The 25042-nt window shown below is 30.1% G+C and overlaps 2 protein-coding genes across 2 annotated transcripts; one reads left to right on the forward strand and one right to left on the reverse strand.

Annotated features, from left to right (window-relative positions):
- Window positions 1–228: 228 nt before the first annotated feature.
- Window positions 229–11233, reverse strand: LOC108460706 (THO complex subunit 1). The gene is made up of 21 exons (XM_017760303.2): window positions 10878–11233; window positions 10684–10767; window positions 9944–10018; window positions 8836–8929; window positions 7067–7212; window positions 6827–6898; window positions 5882–5954; window positions 5735–5800; window positions 5591–5637; window positions 4617–4688; window positions 4374–4499; window positions 4231–4296; window positions 4094–4132; window positions 3896–4012; window positions 3724–3806; window positions 3382–3448; window positions 2122–2193; window positions 1917–1967; window positions 1396–1455; window positions 1160–1309; window positions 229–811 (listed from the first exon to the last, which is right to left on the reverse strand). The coding sequence occupies exons 1-21, from the start codon at window positions 10881–10883 to the stop codon at window positions 542–544; spliced, it is 1836 nt and encodes a 611-aa protein (XP_017615792.1). The 5' UTR covers window positions 10884–11233; the 3' UTR covers window positions 229–541.
- Window positions 11234–22401: 11168 nt separating this feature from the next.
- Window positions 22402–23139, forward strand: LOC108458859 (protein MIZU-KUSSEI 1). Its single transcript, XM_017758258.1, has one exon. It carries the CDS (start codon window positions 22402–22404, stop codon window positions 23137–23139), a length of 738 nt encoding a protein of 245 aa, XP_017613747.1.
- Window positions 23140–25042: the final 1903 nt, after the last annotated feature.

Raw genomic sequence — 25042 nt, forward strand, 5'->3', positions numbered from 1 at the left:
AGTTCGAATGATTCAAATTGATTCATCAATTTTAAAAATAAAAATAAAAAGGAAATTATATATTACCAAATTTTCACTTGTAATGCAATGAATAAAGAGAGTATATATATATCATATTATTATTTGATACACCGTAAATAGAATAAAAACTCCACATGCAGGTATAAAATACACCATTTGTACTTGGGGTGTAGTAAAATATTAATAATTAAATAATTAAAAAAGACATTTGATATTAACTTAAGTTTATTTGTGAAGTTTTTTACTCGACTGGCGGTGTACAGAATAATAATCTTTACCCCAAATTGCTACGTAGAATGTAGCAACTCGGAAACTTCATAATCTTCTCTGCACCAGTAATATGTAAGGAAGTTATTCAATTGAGGTTGAGAACAATAACTACAGAACTTATAGTTCAAAATTGGATCAAGTTCAGTCAAACACTCAACTCTCCTTTCTTTTCCCCAATATCTAGTGTTAAGAACCCTTAATGAACAACTAGAAAGCAGAAACTATTTCTTCATACCTTGAAGGTTGAATCTCATCCTACATGATCAGATTCAGCTTCTGGATCTGTCTCACCGTCTATCATCCCAGTCTCCACTTCAGCATCTGCTTCTAATTGCCCAGCTTCTTGTCCAACATCTGTATCAGGGCTTTGCTTTTGATGTTCATCTGGTTCTGGGGTTGGGGTGCCCCCTTGGGAATTATTTCCTGTTGCAGCTGAGACATCCGTATCCATCACTGCTACAGAGGCCTCCGCATCAGCTCTGATTCCTTCTCCCTCAATCTCACTTGCCGGTGTTGCAATCTAGATGACAGCAAAATAAGGGACAAGATTTAAAACAAAAAAAAGACTTGCACAGCGTATGAAAATATTCATCCTTTTGGCTCACTTCTGTGACACTGTAGGATAAGCCTATAGTTAACACCCTATGAATCATGTATTTATGAAATACCAGCCCCAAGCAGATATATAATAGAAAATTTCCGCACAAATCATCACAATGAACACGAGGAAAAGAAAGAAAATAAGATTGAAAGGCATCTTTTATGTTCCAACCATCTGGATTAAGCAGTTTAGAAGTCCTGTGTGGTCAAACACTCCTATTTTCAGAGATGATAAATACATGGAAAGATAAAGTTCCCAAAGAGATACCTGACTTTCCTCAACCTGATGTGAAGTACTCCTCATCTCCTCCTTTTTGGCACGTTTCGACCTGTCACTAGGTTTACCTTGGAACTTTGATCGCACTTCAGGGGGGAGAAGTTCCAATGGAACAACTCCTTCAATACCGTGTTCGGTAAACTGTAATAACCACCACAAAAATTTTCATAGGATCAGTGATTTAACCTAATTATATGTAAGAACTCTTCATATGCAACATAACTTACTTTTGAGAACCCTTCTAAGTCTTGCCTAGCAGAAAAACGAAGGCCCTTCCAGCAATAAACCTGCATCAAAAAAAAATTGTAAACTTCCATGAATAAATATTTATGGAAAAGTGATCAATATAACATCTTATGGTTACATTGGTTATGATAGTTTGATCTCATTTTGATGTCTAAATGCATAAACATTTGGAAATCTTAGGAGGTTTTATTTAAAGAAAAAAGAAAATCTTGGCAGGTTTGTTGATACCAATGGTAAAACCATATGCATGAAGGATGAGTGCATTTATGCATCTAGTGAATAACTTAATATATTGATTCAATCCAATTACCATGACAGACTGGACAGTTTACCTAAAAAAGTCAAAGGTTAAGTTTCTTAAGCATATCATGTGGACTTCAATGTCCTTAATAATAATCAATCCAACTGCACACCATGCATCTATATTACAAGTCTATATATGGCTAAGGGTATAGGTATGGGTCTGAATGAGAATTAAAAAGTCCGGAGAAACAAAACTCACCCTGTTATTTTTGTGGTGATATTCAGCTTCTATTCCTGCAGAATCATCCATCTGTAATTTCAAGGATGAGATTATTATTACTTTTCTAAAAGCTTATGTGCTGAAAATAAAACAACAGCATCACAGAAAAGTTGAAAGACGTGTAAAATCTCCTAACATGAAAGAACTAAAAGAAAGTTGAAACAAATTATCAGTATCAACTTACATCTTCAGCCAAGGGTTTCCAGTAATCTGAGATTGTAGGAGTTCGAACACGTTGAGAGTCTGTCAAAGCATTCTGGACATGCCAAAATAGATTTTGCAGATTTAGAAGCACATAAAACTAATGCACCCCGGCAAGAAATAATTAGTAGCTAACAACTAAACATCACAGAAACACAAGGGAAAAATGACATCAATGCTCTTTTGACTCCAATCATACAGATCTAGCCCTGGACTTTAAAATATTTGAAGAATATATGATACAAAGTCTTAGTAAATACTTGGAATTGGGGCTACTGCAATGAAATAGTCAATGCCAATGCCATTTAAAACTCAAAGTTGCAACAATTGTATGTAAGAACTGTTATGTAGCAAGAGGAACAAAAACCAACAGGAGAGAAAACAAAAATCACAGGACAAGGTCTAATGGATAATTTGGCCTCCAATTGAAAATATAAATCTCCAAGGAACCTATGACAGATGTTATTAAGAGTAAATCCATGACTGGACCTCTACTACCCTTGTGGCTACTGGTGACCAAACCTCTAAATTTTTTATGCTACTGACCGCATGTCAGAAAGTTTATAGAATTGACATGGAATCTTAAAGAGTCCAACATGTCATGAATGATCCTTGCCAATAGGTAATTAAATCATGAGGAACATGTTTTGTTCCTTTCAAATTGAAATAAAGAAAATATAAATCATAAAGATGACTCTAGATATTAACAGAACAACTCTTTCATGTCCCATACTTTTAAACTACAACTATAGGATCATAAATCTCCATGACATCATTCCCACGCATTTCAACTATTTTTATTAATCAGAATCACAAATTAATAAAAAAATAATCTTATAGCTTTTAATCTTTTCAAGAACTAACTGAGAAAAGCTTTTCAGTTTCTTAACAAAAGCCCCTCACGATTGTAGTATATAGTAGCAGTAGCTAATACAAATACTTGTAATAAAAGAAAACGAAAGAATTAAAGCCATGAAAATTTATGACTTGACTATTTGAAAGACCAAATCTCAATTCCCTTGTTCATGGGATATATGTCAAATATGGGTATTTGAAGGAAAATAAGATTTGTAGCAACATAGAAGTCAGCGATGGATCTAAGTTACAGCACACAACATTACCAATAAGTTTGTCCAGTATATGGTTAATATTGTTTCACTAAAAAAGGGGGGGGGGGTTTAACAGTTTGTTTGACTCTTATTTTGTAGAAAAATTATAAAACATTGAGTTGGTAAGTACACACCGGATTCTGATCTGCCCACTTCCACAACTGAGAGAGTTCTTTATTCCCCAATCTCCACCTTGTCCGACTGTAACAAGATTGGAGAAGATATATCTTTTATAAGAATACACGGACAGAGACCACAAGCATGACAAATATTTAAACTATGTAAACAAAATTAATTAACCAGAACAAGAGTATCACCAAACGTAGGAGGCTAATTGGATAATAGAAACACAAAAAAGTTTTGAGCAAGAAATATGTTTTTCTTTGCACCCTCCTGGAATGAATACTCATCTACATACACCTCAAAGTTTGAGGAAATTTATGATAAACATGAAGATTAACTTGCATTCAGCATACCGTTTCTTAGCTCCATCATGAACTGTTTTTTTCTCTATTGGCTGCTTTTCAAATGGTTGACAGCCATCACGTTTCCACCAGACCTAAGAGCAAAAAGACTCTGGGAAAAATAAGTGACTGCCCTAACAATGCCAAAGATATGATCTAGAAACATAAAAGAACTCAAGCTTACCCAATTCTTTTCACGATCTAATATATGCTCAATACTATGAAGAAAATCTTTCCCCTTCGGAGGAGTCACTTCGAGTAGTTTCTTCACTCGATCTTCACAAGAATTAATTTCTTCTTTCTGGAATTAAGTTTAAGAAAAAGTAGAGGGGCATTAGCAGATTGCCCAGAACACAACATAAAAAATAAAGAAATTACTAACCATGCTTTCAGATGAATCTTTATCATTCTTTCCTGGGGCCTAGCAGAAAAGACAAATAATTTATCAACTACTATAATGGATGGAAGAAAAAAAAACTTATTCAATACATGAATTATTTCAAACATAGAAATTATTACCTTAAGATAATCAAATAGTATGAGGCACTGCAAAAGAATGTGGCGCCTGAAACTTGGATCTTTTAACTGGTTTCAAAAGGGCAACAGATTAAATAAGTATGTTTGCCATAAATAAATTATCTTACTTTCTGAATGCTTCTCACCTCTAAGCCCATCAATTTACTGCTTGTAAGATATTTGATGTTGAAAGTGGTTGCCTCTTCCTCCAAATTGTTCTCAGCTCCCTCTTCCTCACTCAAAGGCTGTGCATCAAATGTATTCAACACAACCTGCACGAATCAATACCCAGTGGCTGAACACAATTTATAACTGAGCAACAAAAAAATTGATATCCACGAAGATTAAAATAAAAAATAACCCTCATTCAGAGCTTATAAAAGGCATACCATTAAACTAGCTGTAAATTTCTGCCACTTTATAGGAGCATTTGAAAGGGAAGCAGGGTTGCAAAAGTATTCCTGAAAAATCAGAAAGCTAAGTTCAATAAGATAATCAGATTAAGAATGATGAAATCTTTATAAATGTTTATTTATCCAGGATGCAACTTTGTTCTTTGGTGCAACAGTAGAAACCTTGCTGGGGAGAACAAGGCTGGATCCTCTAAAACAGCTAAAAAATAAAACCTTCGTGGGATACCATTTTAGAACTAGTATTAATTCCTAAAACAGAAACTCAAGGGAATCTAAACCCATGTATTTGGCATAAAGCAATTGAAGTTCCCACACAAGTTATCAGTTTACCATGCAGGATTTCAGGTCAATGGGGAAAAGTTATCTAAATGTTTAGTTACTTTTTATAATAAATTTTTTCACATTCTTAGACAATAATGGAAGGCTAAAATAAGTTATGCTTCACTCGAGAAAAATTTATATGCTCAAAAATTTAATTGGGAAAACTATTTTTAAAATTTTGTAAGGGAAAAACTGTCATTTCCATTAAAATTCTCAATTTTGTAGAGGTAAAACGGTCCTTTTCATTAAACTCACTGTTGTGGGTTCAAAAAAGTTATTTCCATCAGAAACCTTCACTGTGGGACAAATTTATTATTTTACTAAAATTTTGAATTTTCAATATTTAAAAGTTCAGTGGGACATTAGCCCCCACAAGAACCTACGTAGATCTGTCCCTGTTACAATGCACAGAAAGTGAACTATATCTCCTCCCTGTTTTAAAAATAATGGAGTTTGACCTATACCAGACAGTTTATACTACCTAATGACTACATAACCTAGACCAGCAGCTCTGAAGTTTATTTATATCAGCAAAAAGCTAATCTTGGGCCTATTTTGAACAATAAAGATTCTAAGAGACTCAGAAAAGCTAAGATCCACATCCAAAAGTTCAAAGTAGCACAACTAACCTGTAAACTCCAGAAGGTTCTATAGAAGTTGAAATCAACAGAAATGCCTGAATGAAAACATATAAATTAAAGTTTAAGCTGACATTGACGGGCAAAACATGCAAAAATTTTGCAAGCAAAATGCAAACCCAGAGTTAAAAGCACCTTCAGGTGGGTCTTTCTCATATTTTGTCTCATTTGATGTGTTAAAAACTCCCTTTATATTCACAGCTGCAAGCATTATTTGAAAGCACAAAGTAAGCAGCAGAAATAACAATTGAAGAGTAGAATGAAGCTGAATAAAACAACTACCTGAACGTTCAGATAATGGAAAGAAATGAGCCAGAAACATTAGGATTCGCCCACAAAATACCACATCATTTGCCTATAAATTCAAGTTACAGTGAATTAGAGAAACAGATAAACAGCATATTTCAGGATTGCTGTACCCAGATCAAAGTAAATGCTGCTTAAGAACTGCCATTTTACAACGATAATTACCATTACAAACTTATTTTCATGATCAGAGAAAAAATAATATGTGACATAATTAATGTAACAGCCAATCACAATAATTTTCAAATTAAACTTATAAATCTATATAAAATGAAATTCATCATCATATCCTGACTTGCTTCTGCATGATTCTAGAATTCTCAGATATGTTGAAACAAAGAGATCGATATTTTCTTGATATCAGAGATAGACAAACCATACAACAAGATAAACAGAAGGTATCAAGCAGGTTCTTTTTTTAAACGGTGTACTTATACACTTGAACAGAAAAACAAAAGGCTAGAGAGGGAGAAAAGTCACTTTCAAGACAATATAATGCCAGCAAGATTACTGGAACCAATATAAATACTGCCTCTGGCTGAGTTGGATGTTCATACAGGTCATGCATATGCCATAATAGATGGGGACTTCATGCATGATGACGTTTTTAGTTTATTAGGTAATGGAAACTAAATAAATCTGGCCATAAGGAATCAGCAAGCAACTATTACCTGATACCACAAAATCTAAATAGTAGCTAAATGGAATTCAAAATGGGATCTGAAAATGGTTGCTGTTTTCTTTCAAAGAAACGGATAAGGAACAAGTTCTCCAAATTCTAATGTAGAAAGTGTACGTACCACTAGTAAGTCAGGAGCATGACATACATGTATAAGAACACCGGTGAGAAGTTCTTCTCACTACTAAACACTGCTTTGTCAAAAGAGAGCATGTAGGAAGAAAGAAATTCTTAAGACATACCTTGGACAGTCGACGAAGAAGTTGATTGCATGTTCTCAACATGACAAGTTTTCCACGAGCAAAAAGCTCTTGCTGTAAAAAAGTGCAGGCATCAATTTTCTTGAGTAAATATTGATTGTGGCATGACATGGACACCACTTAATAGGGAGTGTAGTGAACCAATAAGGAATGAGAACTTCCCGATTTTTAATTAACATCTATAGACAGCACCAAAAACCTGAATTGATTTTAAGAACGCACCTTCCCCAGGATGTCCTGCTTACTTTCTATATAACGAAAAATGTCTTTGCAATTTCTCATTGTAGACATTTCTGTCAAGTCCTCTAGAAGCTGGAATATCATACCACCTTCAACATGTTCTTTCTCACAAAGATAGAGCACAACATCTAACCAAATGAAATAGGTAAACTGAGAATCTGATTAAATTCGTAATCAAACAATCACATTATTGTCAGCATATCAATTAAAAGGCAAGCTTCTGTCTGACTACCCATGTAGATGAAATGTTCATACTGAAACAATTGACAAGTTAGAAAAAAATGGGGGGATGGAGAGGGACTAGAGTTACAAGTATATCTATGAACGTATCTTTTTTCCCCAATACTCAACTATTCAATAAAATCTAGAACATGGAAATGAACAACCAAGTCAACAACCAAAATGACAGAACACATGTCACTCGGACTCAGGTCTGAATGTTGAATGTGGGTATATCTGTATATGTTTAAACATGCATATTCGATTAGGGAGTAACTAAGCAAAGCTCACTGGTTCAAGAGATGGTATCAAGTAAACTGACTTTAAGTAGATATGCAGCCACAGTTTCCACCACCATAAACTAACAAGCTAGTCTGACGTGGTGCTTGACTTACCACTGGTTAGAGAATGCAATGATAGGAGTTTACATAACTGCTAGTCGAGCATATGCAACTAGGTTATAGACTCAGTATCCTTCACCCCCACAAAACCAAGAGCTAAGTCCATGGGTCAAACAATAAAAATATACTTTTGGTTCAGAAGAAGGTATCGCATTGTAGGTCACTAAGCAGTTAGCCTGCCATTTGTGTGGTTTATTTGAATTCCGAGTGCAAGAGATTTTGGTTACTTTCTGCCATAAAGCAGGCCTATTATTCTGATTTATGACCCATATTCTTCCCTACTTGAGTCAAATTAAGCTAACGAGACCTTTATACGGTCTTTCTTTCGCTTGGGCTAGGTCGTATTTTCTATTTCTATTTCTGATATATTAAAGATGATCTGTAAAGGGATTTGAGTCAATTTAGAATCTCAGAGAACTTTAGGATGTCTGATCCATTATTTTATTCCTTCTAGCTCTTCTATAATTTTCTATTACTCATTTAAGTTGAGGTCTGAGTTAGTGTTCACAAACCACAACATAGAAGCAGGCCCACGAAACTTAATATATTCCTCTTCTATCACTGAAACCTCTGTTTTGCGTCTTTTATATCCTAAACTCTTCAAATTTGACGAGACCAACTCCTACCAACTTAGAAGCACCATAATGCAGCAAAGGTGATATAAAAAAGTCAATTAACCAAACTTCCCAACTCCAGCCAATGATTCAATGTCAAATCTCAGAACCTAAAACCCTGGTCCACAATCTAATTAATTTATAGACCTCAAACCTAATTTCCTTGTGTCTAAACCTTCATTATATGTTCGAATGTATTTATCTGTATGCATAGGTTTATCATAATTCTTCTACACGAGAAAAATTCCACCGTCAAAGCATTAACAAGCTATCTTCCTGCCTATGGCCTTATGCTTGAACTTGTCAGTAACTTGAAAGTAAATATAAATTTTACCCTGTTAAACAGTTTAGAAGAAATCACAACTTCCCTAAGGTTCACTTAAATTTGTAACGTTAAATCATAGACTAATGGAGATTTGTGAAGGTAAAATAATTTAATGAAAACTGCAATACTGAATTTTATAGTGGCTACAAAAAACGGATATGAAAACTTTATCTGGAAAGCGTAATCACAAACCTAGAAGTCGTGGAATTACACCCTGCATTTCATCAACATCATCAATTGACTTCCCATACAGCATTATCTCCTCCCCAGACTGTACTGCAGATGACTGCACATGAGAAAAAGTAAGAACGTTCATGTTAGTGAACAGACAAACTTAAGCTAATTTACAGGGATATAAATTACTATATTGAAAGTGGAACTTATCATCAAAGTCAACTCCCACTTCAATTCCGTAAATATTATTTCCAAACTCATATCCACTTCCACTACAATTGATTCTCAATATTTTAAATTACTCTTTCCCCACCTTTCTAACTAAATGAAATCATCTATAAGAAAAGCTCCCTCTTTTTAATATTTATTAAGAGGAAATATGCCAGTTTTGACTAGCCTGATGTACTTTTGAACTTTAACGATGGAGAAAGGGTAGATGGTGACCCATCATTTTATGTCTTAGGATTCAAACGGAAAAAAAACAGACATGCATGCTTTCTAATTGTAAGTAAATATTTGCATCACTTGAAAAGACAGCATATCCACTGCCAATCAAGATATTCAAAAGTAACACAATTCATGCTCAGGTAGCAATAGCACAGAACCAAGAATGACAATTCCAATGCCATGCAATAGTTGCAAGTTTAAGTTTAAGTTTCTAGCAAAGATTATACTTGTAAGGCATTTTTCACATTATTAGTATAAGAGAGAAACTGAATGGAAGATTGAGCATGGAAGAAAGACAAAAGACAAGATTAAGGAACAGCTTGCTAAGAGTTGCCCAATATCCAGGACCAGGATAGTATAATCTAGAATTGTCACAGATAATTAAGAAACTAAAGCCCCATCCATCCTTTAGAGTTTTAATTGTTTAATAAGCTATACCGCATCAGCTTATTTTTCTTTCATATCATATAAGAAAAATTAAAAAGAAGAAAGAAAAAGAAGTTAACAAAGAGAATACTCAACCTAGAAGAAGTTAAAGAGAATGACTGATAAATATCCAAAATGAATAGCCTGTAAAACAAGATTACATAATGCACACTTGCTAAAGACCGAGAATATGTATATATAGAAAGAATGACTAAAGAATTGTATAAATGCAGTAATAGATATGATTACATACCACCAATTCCTGAAGCAAGGTCCGAAGCATGTTCTCCAATAATTGGTTTTCATCTTGAGCTAACTTTGTTTGTTTCTGTTGAAAAATAATAAGAAAGAAGCAAATTACCAAGAAATGCCCAACCACCAAGATACTGAAACTAAGCAGTGCCAACCAGAAAAGAAAAAGAAGACAAAAGAATGACATCATCGGAATATATGTAATTTATCTGTACCTAAGTCACAACATCATTAAACTCATGCCATCAGAATTCATCTGAGGTTCACTTACAGGCACCATTTATAACAAGGAAATCGGCACCAAACTTGTAAATTTCACAGAAGATTAGCTTAACACTGAACTTGGTTTTTCAGGACAAGAGATGATAACAATTTATAGATGTTAAAACCTGTGAAGCATTTAACAGTGGGGATGTATCTCACGAGAATCTCGAAATGCATATGTCCAATTTTATTTCCCCAAACTGATAGCTTAAAATCTGTTTCTCAATAGACGATTCTAACACCCAATTTCAAAGCCTTTTACCATCTCTACCTCCACTGCCACCGACTTCATAAATTATTACATATGAATGAGAAATAAGGCATAAATCGATATTGATTACTCTAAAGGCCCAATAATAGCAATACATAAACCAAAGAATTGCAAGGAAGATTCATACAAAGGCAACGGGAAAAACAAAAGTAAAAAGAAGTTCATTAAATAAAGGAATTATAAACAGTGCAAAAATTCAAAAATACCTGAGGCTTTATAACCTCTTGAACCGTCTTAAGTGCAAAAGTTTCCGGCGGGCCAGCCTGCAATATGGCTTTCCTGAATGCTTCCTGGAAAATTAATTAATAATCATAAATCTCAGTTGCAAAATTAGAAAAACCACCAAACATATAAACATTATTTTAAAAAAAATAAATAAAGAAAGTAGGGTTACACTTACCATCATGAAGAAGACTCAGGCCTAGCAAGAATAATCTGGAAAACTGAACATGAAATGTTTGAATATATTAGATATTATAATGGAAACAGTGTATAAGACAACGTCTGTTGTGGACTGTGAAAATTTAAGCTCCGAATTAAGGGTGGCGGAGACGGCGGCGGCGGTCGAGTGCTGGGGATTTTAGTTTTATGGTGGCCACTAGGCTTGGAGTAAATGAGATTGTTAGCATAGAAAACGTTATGTTGTTAAGGTATACGAGTAAATGGACATGGAAAATTGAAATCCTTTCTCCTCTCTATTTTTTGGGTTAAAGAAATCGTTTGATCTGAATTTAGGTTATTCTCGTAATTCCATTTTGTTATTTTAAATTAATAAATTAAATAAATATTTTATATTAGCATTTATATTTTAAAATTAAATTTTAAATAAAATCATTTTTTCTTTTCCTGCATTTAAATTCTTTTATGTCTAAAATTTACCTTAGGTTTAAAAATGACTTAATAATTAGATTTAAATATAATCATTTAAATTACATATTTAAGTCACTATTATAATTAGTAGGTCTCAACTAAAATTTTTTATCCTACTAATAAAAGTAAACAACAAATATAACTAACTCGATTCAAACTTAAGCTACATCAAAGATAATGAACACCTTAATTATCATCCATCACATGAGATTCATATTTATATAAATTTTAATATAGCATTCAAAACTTTATAATTTTGTATATTTTTATCGTCTTATTTTTTATAACAAAACTAAATGAAGAAAAAAATAATGTATCAAAAATTTAAAAACATTAAAATTATATTTTCTTTGTATGATTAGATTAATGTAGGAAAGAGAAACAAAGAGAGAGGAATCAAATAGATTTTTTTTGTTTGTGTGTTTAAGAGGAAATAAAAGAAATTGAGCATTTTAGAAGATGAAAAGTTAGCATTTTCATAGGAATTTATTCAGTAAGATAACAATTTTCGATTTAATATGTTAAAAAGTATTTTTTTCTTTAGAATCGGGGTAAAGTTAAGGAGTTGGCGAGAGTCTTAGTCCCCTAAAATTAAATCATTTAGATCTTTTATAATTGATAAAATTTTAAATTAGTAATAATAATTTTATATTTTGGTCTCAAAATGATAAAATTTTTATTTAATCTTTTAAAATTATAAAAATATAAATTATTAAAATGATAAAATTATATTTTACAATCATAAAAATATATAATTTAATTTCAACTCAATTTTTTTTATTTCACCCTATTTAGAATGTTATTTTCCTTAATAATGGGATTGTCAACGTGATTCCTTTAAATAATTATAAGTAAGTAACTTTCCCATGTAATTAGAAAATTAAAATTTATCTGAGTCAAAATTACCTCTTTTTCTTATTTATTTCATTATTTTTGTATAATACTTTTCACCGCAAAATCATATAAAAATATTTTCATTTTAAATTTATTTTAAATGCTATAAAATTATATTTAAATTTAAATACATATTAAATATTTAAATTTTATTTTAAATTTATACATCTACTAATTTTGAGATGAATATATTATTTTATTTTATTTAAAATAAATAGATTAAACTACATATTTGTTAACAGTAAATTGCTTTTATTAATAATAAATATTACTAAAATGTTAAAATTAATAAAATTAACATTTTATTTGATGGGTTTATTTCAAAATTTACCATCCATGAACCAAATATATCATTATAACATTTTTGGGATTTTAATTAAGCTTAAAGGTTTAAAAAAATCCTCAAACCCTTTTAAAATATCAATTAAGCCCTTGTTTTTTATACAATCAATTATTAGATACTCAAATTACCAAAACATATTAAAAAGATCTTATTGACTAATGTTGACTGTTAAAGTGATGATGTGGCAGGTAAGTTTGACATCTCTATTCCATTTTTTTGCCAAATAAGATGCCACCTCAGAACTTTTACTTGTCATTTCCGCTTGCAAAGTTACCATACTCAGTCACGATTGCAGCTAAACCTCTGTTATTAATGAGTCTTACCACCTGCATAGTGTCACTTTTCACTTCCACTTTCTTAAACCCTTTGCTCCATGCCAACTCCAAACCAGTAAAGACTGCCCAAAGTTTTGCATTTATAATTTTTCCCATACCTGTAGCTTTTCGAAACCCCACTATCCATTGGCCCTTCGCTTCGCGTATTACTCCACCCATAGACGACCAGCTATTCATCATATGAATTGCCCCATCAACATTAATCTTCACCATAGAGAGCCATACAACTTGCTCTAATTAGATTCATAGGACAAAGCTCATCAATTCTGTATTTCCTACGAAGAACTTGAACCCATAACTCATCCTTTTTAGTGAGAAAGCCCATCCTTAATTTTAACAGAAATGACTTATTCTATACAGGTAATTGATGCAACCCAAACCACCTTTTTCAAGCGGTTCACAGCAGGTATCCCACTTAACAAGAGTTAACTTCCATTTACCATTGGAAGATCCCATATAAACTTGCGCACAACCTTCTTTATTTCATTCACTACACCTATTGGAATTAAAAGTGTTTGCATGAAATAGCTAGGTACGACACGTAAAACCGATATGGCAAGAGTCACTATTCTGGCCATTGACAATAAGCTGCTGTCCAAAACAATTAGTTTGCTTCGAATCAATTAAAAATTGAAATGTCCCATTAGTGATTCTTTTATGCAAGAACGATATTCCCAAATAAACACCAAGATTTGTGAATATTTCTCTGCAGCGAGTGAATGACCTATTGTGCAATAATAATATTATCCGTGATGCTTCTTCCTAATAAAAAACTTGTTTGAATAGCCCAAATTAGCTTTGATATGATTGGTTTCAATATATTAACTATCACCTTCGTAATAATCTTATAAGGCACCGTACAAAAACTGAAGGTCGAAACCAAAAGCATCTTGTTCAAAAACTCCTCCAACCTACCCTCAATAAATACCTCTTTAACCATTTTGAAAATAGAATTACATACCACGGGCCACTAACTTTGATAGAACAGTGCATGTAGGCCATTGATTCTTGGTGCCTTTAGGGAGGCCATCTCAAACAATGCGCTTTCTGCCTCTTCATTTTAACACGACACCGAAGTCTATCCAACTCACTTCTATGAAGAATTGGAAAACATCCTTTGATAGGGTATCACCTCATGCAAGGCCCATCTACTTTATACAGTTTCAGAAGAAAAAGGAGATAACTGTCGCTTGTAATTTCCCCTTACCTTAGCACCAACTGCCGTCCTGCAGCTTCAAAGCATTTATCTACTTGTGTTGATGCCGGGAAGGGACACGACTATGAAAATACTAGGTATTCCTATTACCTCCAATAATCTAGCTGTGTCTAGATTTTTGTATGCTAGAACAGTTCTTCTTGAACCAAGTTTATCTCTAACACCCTCGCAATTTCGGTTCAATTCTCATTAAATTTTTAGATTGGTATTTCTGCAAAGTTGCCTATGTTAGAAAATCGGTTTGAAAAGAGTGAAAATAATCAGAAAGAAATTTTAAATTTTTCATTGAAACCAACTAGTTGTGATGATTTGTTGGAAAATCAATTTGAAAATAGTGAAAATAAGCATAATGAAATTTTAAAATTTTCTTTGAAACCAACCTGTTGTGATATTTATAGTAATAATTTATTTTTCCCGAATTATACCTATGCTTTTAGATTAGGTAGACTCAATCGTTCTCAAATTTCAACAACTTTTATCTTTTCTACTAATCTTAACTTCGGTTTGTTAGAGTGTGATCTCTATTCGCAAATCAACGAAAACTTTGTGAAACTTTCAAAGCTATAAACAAAAGACAAATTCTATCAAAAGATAGAACTTGTTTTGAAATTATATTTTGACATAATTTCGATGTAGAGAAGCGTGTTTTTTGACCTAGCTATTAATCCCTATTTATAAAAAAAAAAAACAAGAGTCGCAATAAAAAAGGTATAACCAAATAATACTATTTTAATAAGAAACATGAGTACATGACTCACACAAAGAGTGTACATGTAAGGGGCGGCGACACACCCTTTCTAGGATTAGAGTTTCACCCTTTGCTTTTAAATTTGGCTTAGACGGGACTTATCATGTAAACACAAATAATTTATCCAACTCAATAAATATATTTCTTATGCCCAAAATATTAATTCATTTAATTAATTAAATTAATTAACTAGACTAATTAAATTATTTTCTCAACTCAATTCTAATCCCATTAAAGTCATAATAATTTTCTCATACTAGAATCTATGAGCATGTCAATTTAATTAACTTGTTCTCATGAGATTATGATGACTTAATTAATTTAATTTCCACTTCGAATTTCAATTGTTTAATTGTAAATTAATTAAATAATAATTCGAATACATTAATTAATTCCCGAGTCATCTCTTGTTTATAGCAAGAAAATGCATTCAATGCGAATAGTGATACATGCGACCTATTTCTCTAATTCGTCATTTCATATTTTTCATATCATCAATTTTATTGTAAACCTTCAAGGTTATACCGAGCTAGTGGAGTGATCGATTTGGACATATATAATTAGGGCTCAAATAATTTGTAATTAAGTTTCGACTTTTCGTCTATTAATTACAACATTATTTAGTCATAAAGTTATTCCACTAAAGTATCATAACTGAGCCCTTACTATTATATACCATTACACAAGTTACTAATTGTTCTTCCAATGACATTGTCGTATGTGTGTTACCCTCATAGAACATCTTTAATCTCTTTGGGATAAATTTATTTTCCCAATATGATCCTATTTTATCTCATGGTAACTATTAAATCTTCCTTCATGAAAAAGTAAATTGCTAACATATAGTAATTAAATCATTTGTCTTAAGACAAATGACCCATGACCACGTTACTTTTCCATCTATCATGTAATGAAAATGAGATGATATCTTACCCTTTATAGGGTTATGAATTCCATTATTGTAAGTGAAGTTATGCCATGCAAAAGTCGTATACCCAACGTACTAGCTTTCGGCTCCATTACCAATTGAACTCAGGCTATCAATACATCAAAGTATACGAGTCACACACATATAGTCCATCACTTACTCAAGATTGAGTTAAGCCACACTAAGAACGTCACAAGTAAATAAATCCATAAATAGATCTTGGATTTATTTTACTTGGGTCTTGTTTGATGTGTTGTCAGTCCAATCAATCACATCTAGGTATTTATCTATCTAGGTATTTATCTTCTATGAGTCATCCACTCTAATACCCAAAACAAGGCATCTTACCAATTAGACTTTAATAAACGACATAATAGTCATTCAATCAACTTGCTCAATTTCAATTAGCCTACAAACTCATTTATATTATCTACTAATACAAGTTGTCTTCTCGCATTATGATTCGACCACATAATGCAACTTAGTATTAGTTAACGTTAGATAATCAATGATCTAATATTTGATTTGATTTGATTTTGTTTTGCATACAAAAACCTTTCGAGGACATTTATACAAAAGATTTTAATGATAAAGATGGAATTTATATAAACCAATTTGTTTGAAATATTACAAGTACATAAAGTACAAAGACGATATCACTACACTAAGGGCACTAGACTCCGATAATCTCCCACTTACCCTAGTGGAGTAGATAAGTCATATTTTGCATTTCCATTCCTCTACATATTTCTCAAACTTCTAACCACCAAAGTCTTAGTAAACAGAATCGCAAGGTTGTCCTTTGATATAACTTTGACTATATCCACTATCTTATCTACTATCGCCTCTCATATGATGTGATATTTTCTATCAATGTGTTTTGTTTGCTTGTGTTTTCTGGTTTCTTTGGCGTTAATTATTGTTGCACTGTTGTCACAATATAGTGTAGCATTTTTTTCCACACCAGGAACGACTTCGAGATTTGTAAGGAACTTCCGTAGCCATGTTGCTTATTTTCTTACCTCAAAAGCTAACACATATTTGGCCTCCATAGTGAAGTTAACAGTACAACCTTACTTAACACTTCTCCACACTTTGGCTCTACTTCCTAGGACAAAAAAACACAAATTGATGTCAATTTCCTTAAATCCCAACATGTTTGGAATTCAAAATTTGTATAACTAATAGGAGTGAAATCTTCTCTAGAATATATAAGCACATAATCATTCATTCTCCGTAAGTACTTGAGTTTATGCTCAACTGCTTGCCAATGTCTTAGATTGGGATTCACCTGATATCAACTAAACAATCCAACTACATAACAAATAACTGGATGTGTGCATATTATAACATAACAGGACATACATATGACTTCTTAATTACCTTTTTGCCCATTTTAACTCATTGTACAATTTGTTCTTAATAATAGGCAATTATTAATCTCATATCTAATAATTCATTGATAATCTTTAATATAAATCAATATATGGTAAAATTACATATTTTTCCTTTTGGAAAAATTAGAAAATTTATAATTTAATCCTTGTACTTCTCAATCCTTCCAATTTAGTCCTAAAATTGATTTTCACCATACCAATTTATTTTCCAATTTATTCTCATGACAAATAGACAATAAAACTCTTATTTTCCTTTTGGCCAAATTTACATTTTAGTTCTTAAACTTTTCAAAATTTGTAATTTAGTCCTCTTATCACAATTTCACTTTTAAAATTATTTCCATTAATTATCATATCCAAAATCATTTTATTATAACAAGAATCCTTTTATCTAGAGAAATTTCAAATTTCCTCAAACATTCACCATATATCATTCTAGGAATAGTGCCACGTGTCTATTTGAGAATTTTTGAATGTTGCATATATTAAATTATTTTATAATTTTATAATTTTATTAATTAATAATATCTTATGTTATGTTTAAGTATAACTTTTAAAAGAAATGACCAAATTAATTAATTTCACATTAATATAATATTAATTAATATTTAATTAATATTATTTTATTATTATCACATAATAGTATAAATAAATTATTATTCTAATGTCAATTTAGTAATATAATTAACAATAAAGGGTATTCTCGTCAATTTATAAGTTTTTCAAACTCGTGCTTTTATACATACTAGTTTCTAATGTTACATGTGTTGCATGTAAATTTACGGGTCTAATTTTTAATTAGTTTTTAAATAACGTATTTTTAATTATTTTTGCCTATAATTTATAACGATAATTTTTCTTAGTTTTTAAATAATAACAAATTTGGAACTATATAACAAAGTAAACTATAATCTTAATTTGAAAAATAAAATAAAAATAGGTAAAGTAACATGCAGCAATAATAATAATAATAGTTCATGATAAATAGAAAAGATAATTGAACTAAATTAATAAACATATTTAATAATAATGATAAAAAATTGTTGAAATTTAACTTTCTTTTCAAAAAATAATCTACAAAACATTTTTCACTTGCACCAAACAAATAACAAATAGATAAAAAGAAAAAAATAAACGGTTTTAAGAGCGCTTGTTTCACATAATATAAAAATTAAAATATTTATCAGAATATCATATTACACCATCATCAATTAATATAATCTTCAACCACTCTCTGATGCCATTGTTGTTCGACTATAATTCAATATTGCCTCTTCGAAGAATCACAGCTTTAATTTTTCATTCTTTTTTATAGTTCTAACTTAGTAATGCTAAAAATTTCTATTTTTTACCAATAATTTTTCTTAGATGATACTTGATTAAATATGCTTAATTACCGAATGCTATTTATAAAGCTAAACTTAAATTTTAATTGGCATATAATTTGTAATATTAATTAACCGATAATTAAGATGCAATTTATAAAGCTAAACTTAAATTTTACATCAATAAACATAATTAAAAAATAAAATTAAGACAACTTTTTACCTCAAATTTTTAACTAATAATTATAAATTAAATTATAATTATAAGTATCACACATTTTTCTATATTTTATTATTAGGTTCTATCCAAGTAATAATTTTATCTTAAAATTAGCATATTTTTTAAACTAATAATTTTAAATTAAACTATAATTATTTTTAAAGTTAATTTAGTAATATGATGAAAAATAAATAGTATTCTTCTCTGATCAAAAGTTTTCCGAACTTTTGCTTATATATATATATAAATATATTATAGGCTAGATTTTAATGTCACATGTGTTGCATGTACTTTTACTTAATTAATTTTCAAACTATTATAATTTTAACTACAACAATTAACATAAAATAATATTTCTTATATGAGTTATGGAATGTAATTAAAATATATTAATTTATAAATTCAATTGTTATAATATAAAATTTTCAAATTATAATTAAAGCATTTTAACTTGTTCAACATACAATATAATTTTACTTTATGTAATTAATCAAAATAATAAATAATTAACTTAATTAAATCTAACATTCATTAAGTGATAATTAAGAGGCTTAAAATTGTATTTAAGTAATAACTCTATTTCCACATTAATAAAATTAGCACAACTTGTTTTAAATAAAAGAGATAAATCCCAAAAATTATACATGAATTTTGATTTAATGTGCGATTGTATACATGAACTTTAATTTGGTGCAATTATACACATGAAACTCTAATTATGGTTCAAATGTATACTTGGAACTTTAATTTTAATTTAATCATACACATTTAAAGAAATAAATACATTACTTTATTTTTATATTGGTTAAATATACTTATTTATGTATGAAATATATAAACATAAAATGATATTATATCAATAATTGTGTTAATAATTTACAAAAATTGAATCTAATCAAAATTTCATGTTTATAATTGCACAACTTCTATTTTAGGTCAAAAAATTTAACTAAAATTGTAATTGTAATTGTAATTTAACTAATAACTCTATTTTAAAATTAGTGTAATTTTTTAATTAATATTTATAAATTATATTATAATAATTTTCAAATATAAATTTAATAATATAATAAAAATAAAAATATTTTATTAATTAAAATTTTCTCCAAACTCGTACTTATTTATATAATATATGGTACAATGTTAAGGTTTTTTTTTTATTTAAAAAACATATACTTTAGTAAAAGTCTACTGTGATATAGTATAATAAAGTGTGAAATATGTAAGACTTGTTCAAAGTCGTTGATTACGTTGACCATCATTCTAGAATAAACACAAAAAAAGATCTGAGTAATGGACGGCTGGAATCCTTCCAATCAAAGATCAAGAAATTACTCAGAATCTGTTTTATTAAAAGATATACTTCTAAGCACGTTGGAGAAATGGAGAGTAGTATTATTTTTCAAAGAAAATGGAAATTATATATATTTTAATTTATAATTATTTCATATATAAGCATTGAAGTTTTTAAGTTATGGGAATGGAAAAAAAACACTATCACATGCTTTTAATTTATATTTAAAAATTAAAATTAAAATGTTATATTTTGTGGAGAAAAAATAGAAATATATGTCGAGTTAAAGACAACCACTAATAATATATTCAACAAATGTTTTATGGAGTTGGTATCTCGGGTCAACCACAGACCAATTCAATTATGAAAATTCTTAAATCCCATTTTATATGCAAATTAAGTTATATAACTAGATTTCATTTTTACCTGTGTTGCAAGTGAATAAATGTGGTTTTTTTTATAAATTTAAAATAAATAATATTTTATAAATAATATAACTAGATTTTTATACTGAATTTATTGGTCTTGTGTTTGATTCCCAAATAATATTTTTAGTTATTTTTAAGCTTATATAAAAGTGTGAAAAAGATGAAAATACTTTTATAATAATATTAATTACCCTTTAAAGTAAAAATTTTAGTAATTTCACAATGAGTTGATGTCGAGTTAACTTGTGATACGAGCTTAATCAATTACTTTATATATAGTATAGATAATTAAGAGAAAAGTTTAAGTATAATTGAATACGTTATTTTTTATTTAAGATTTAAATTAAGTATGGTTGAATTTTTTTGAATTAAATGAAAATTTAAATAAATTTATTAAGTTTTATCAAGTTTGTCCTTTGTTAAGCTTTTGTTTGGATAGAATGTATATTTCGGCCAACTAATTACCAATGCCTTCCGGAGTTCTTGAGTATGGGTCTCTTAGTGGGTTGGCTTTTGTAGAAGAATTTACCTTTAATCTCACCATACCTCACTGGTGAGGCTGTTTGAAAGACCAACAGTAGAAAGAACACACCTCACCAATTCTCAATTTTTGTTTGGGGGATAAGGCCATCCGTGGAAATACAAATCTCCAGTGGAATGGGGTAATTTCTATTTTACCCTTTCAACTTCTTTTTCCCTAATTGTAGTTGTTATTTTAATTAAACTATTTTTTATATAAATATAATATTAATTATTATTTAATATCAAATCATTTTAAATAAATTATCATTAAAAATAATTCCTGTAAAAATAATTTATCATCAAATCATATTAATTTATCATTTAACAATATAATAAATAATTTTAAATGATGATAAAACATTTAATTAAAATATTTATAAAAATATTGTTATATATATTGCTTTATTAAATAAAATTACAATTTCACATATTTTTAATAATTTTATAAAATAAAATATTTCAAAATAAGTTTTGATGTAATGTCATTAATAGTCATTTTACTTTCTCATCTCACCACTACAGCTGCGTTTGAATCCAAACACATATCTCGTCGTTGTTTCTAATCTCATCACTACATCACACCGCTCATCTCACCACTGTAACTGCGTTTGAATACAAACACACATCTCACTATTGTTTCTAATCTCACCGCTACTATTGTTTTTATCCTCATCAGAGGTAAGCATACCGCCCATCCAAATTAAGCCTTAAACTGCTTAAATTTTTTGTTGACATTAAGTTTGAGATCCAACATGAATATCAAGACTCGTATTCAAACAACTCCCACCTCTAATAAAATATATAATGTATAGGTTATACAAGAATGAGTTTAAGATATTACCATATGTTTTATAAATAAAATAAAAAATTAAAAAAATTGATGTAACAATATCTTAAATTTGTTTGTAGAATTCATTTTATTCCGCTAACAATATATATAATAATTATATGAAAACTTTTAAAATTCACTAACAAATGTATAGAATAATTATAAAACCTTTTAAGATTCATTAACAGTGTATAGAATAATTATATGAAAAGTTAAAATGAATTAAATGCATCGTTTTTATTGGTAATTTATTATCGATAATATTTAATAATTAAATTAAATGTTAAGAAAATATTGTTGGAGCTAAATGATTTACAACTATGGATGGATATAGTCAAGCTTTAACACTTTTTAAGTGGTTGCAAAAATAAGTAAAAAAAAAAACTATTTTTTAGTTAACTAAACTAAAAACCCTAACCATAAGTCAGTATTAATTTACTTAAAATAATAGCAACAATAATTTAAATAAGTTCCCATTAAGTGAAGTTGAAGAACGTGCATGCCATACACTTGCAACTATATATATGCTCCACTCGTAACTCCAATCATCACACAGCGCTCTCCTTCCACCATCCATGGCAGCTCAAAACAGTACTTCCGAAATATCACCTTGCAATGATACATCTACCACAACTTCTCCGGTGAGTCCTCGGTCGGAATCTCGACCACCAGTTTCTCTTCAACAACCATCAAACAAGAAAGGATCTTCGAAATCCTCCAAGATGTTTAGGCGTTTTCGTTCCGTTTTCAGGTCATTTCCGATCATAACGCCTGTGTGCAAAATCCCAATCAATCTTTACGGACACGACAGCCATATCCACGGAGGTACACGGATGACCGGAACTCTATTTGGGTACCGTAAAGCAAGGGTTAACCTCGCCATCCAAGAAAACTCGAAATGCCTCCCTATCTTAATCCTTGAGCTCGCAATAAATACAGGGAAACTCCTCCAAGATATGGGATTAGGACTCGTAAGGATCGCTCTCGAGTGCGAAAAGCGTCCATCGGAGAAGATCAAGATCCTTGAAGAGCCAATATGGACATTATATTGCAATGGTAAAAAATCAGGCTATGGTGTAAAGAGAGATCCGACAGATGAAGATTTGATGGTGATGCAAACGTTGCATCCCATTTCAATGGGCGCCGGGGTTATACCGGCCGAAGCGACGGAGAATCCTGACGGCGAGCTGACTTACATGCGCGCACATTTCGAAAGAGTCGTTAATTCTAGAGATTCGGAAACTTATTACATGATGAATCCTGATGGTAATTCCGGCCCTGAACTTAGCATATTTTTTGTTAGGGTTGGATGAAAGAGTTTAAGGATATGGTATGTAACTTAGGGTTTATTATGTAAATCGGTCCTCCAACTTTATATTTTTTAGCAATTTGGTAGTTAAAGAAAAAAACAAGGTTTACAATTGGGTACGTCAAATTATTGTATTGATCCTCCACGGAAAATTAGGTTATTTTAGCAATAAATGAGAAAATAATGTTTATTTAAATGAAAGCATTAGTCTTTGATTGATTTTAATTTAGAAATATTGTTAATTATTGTACCATTTTATTTAATTACGTATTCATAAAAGCTATTATTAAGGAAGGAAATCAGAAAAGATTTCTATTGAAGATTTTTATTTTTATAATAATTCAAAGTAAGGCGGTAAAAGTATTATAGAGGCCCTTTTAGTAGGTGTTAGATTATTTTTTTCCCTTTTACTTTAAAAATAGGTAAATTAGTTTTTATACGCTAAATCAAAGAGTAAATTGGTCTTTCTGTTAAAAATTGTATCCATTTCTACTATTAAAAAATGGTTAATGTGCATCAACATGAGGTACACGTGGCACGACATGTGTCATTATTTGGTTATTCTACCAGCCATGCCAATTTTTTAATAGTTGAAATGAATCAATTTTTTAACAGAAAGGGCCAATTTGCCCTTTGATTTAATATACAGAGACTAATTTGCTCATTTTTTAGTAGAGGGAGAAAAATGCAATCTAAAAACTAGTACAAGGGCCTCTATTGTATTTTTACCCAAAGTAGCTTAATATTTCTTTTGGCTCATGCAATGTAGCTAAATTACCACTTTAATATTTGTATAATTTTTTATTAGTTTGATCCATGTACTATGTAATGACCCAAGTTTTGCTGGAGTTGAAAAATGTGGTTTCAAAACCCCCTTTTCATAAATCGAGCTTGTAAGAATAAAATAGGAAGATTAATAGAGTTAATTTAAAAATATATTAAAGATTGATTAAGTAATTTAACAGGGAAAATTGTTAATTAAAGCTCAGGGACTCTCATAAGAATAAAATAGGAAGATGAATAGAGTTAGTGTAGAAATATATTAAAGATTGGTTAAGTAATTTAACCGAGAAAATCATTAATTAAAGCTCAGGGGCTAAATTGTAAAACTCCAATTGCTATTGAGTTTTAATTTAGAAAATGCTTGAGACCTAGTTAGCAATTATCCAAAGGACCAAAATGATTTTTAACCGTTAAATTGAATTGAGTTAGTGGAATTTCATGGAAATTCACTCATTTTTAATTAGTAAGTTAATTAGTGGATTAAGTATATTTAAATTGTTAAGATTAAGAATTAATTAAGTTAAATTATAAGTTAATCTAAGTGCATATATATACATAAACTAATGTAAGTAGAGATGACAACATATAATCATCTTCCTTAAGTTTCCAACTGTCCCACCATTAGAAAAAAGAAAGAAACTTCAAGCTATTAACCAAACATTTGGCCATTGAATTGTTCAAGGTAACAAAGCTATTTCCTTAAAGTTTTTATAGATTCATGATCATGGAAGCTTGATTTAGCTAGCCCATGTATCAATTTCTTCAACCGTTAGATATTTAGTAAGTTTTCATTAAAGTGAAATTGATGATCTTGAGCTTGATTTGAAGAAATTGTTAGTTAGTAAGCTTAGTTTATGATAAGGACTAAATTGGAAAATAAGTTAAACTTGTTAGATAACTTTGTGACATTAGGGACTAAATTGAATAAACTGAAAACTATCATGAAATTATGCTATGGATAGAAAGTATAAAATCCCTAATGGAAGGATGTGAAATCAAATTTTGATTTGATGTTAGATATTGAAAAATATGAGTATCCCAGATATAAGGAATAAAATGAAAAATATGTAGATATTGTGTTTTAATGTGATTTGAGTGTGAACTGATATTGTTTTTATAATAGA

The sequence above is a fragment of the Gossypium arboreum genome, chromosome 4 (genome assembly GCF_025698485.1).
Source record: "Gossypium arboreum isolate Shixiya-1 chromosome 4, ASM2569848v2, whole genome shotgun sequence".
In the NCBI taxonomy this organism is placed as follows: Eukaryota; Viridiplantae; Streptophyta; class Magnoliopsida; order Malvales; family Malvaceae; genus Gossypium; species Gossypium arboreum.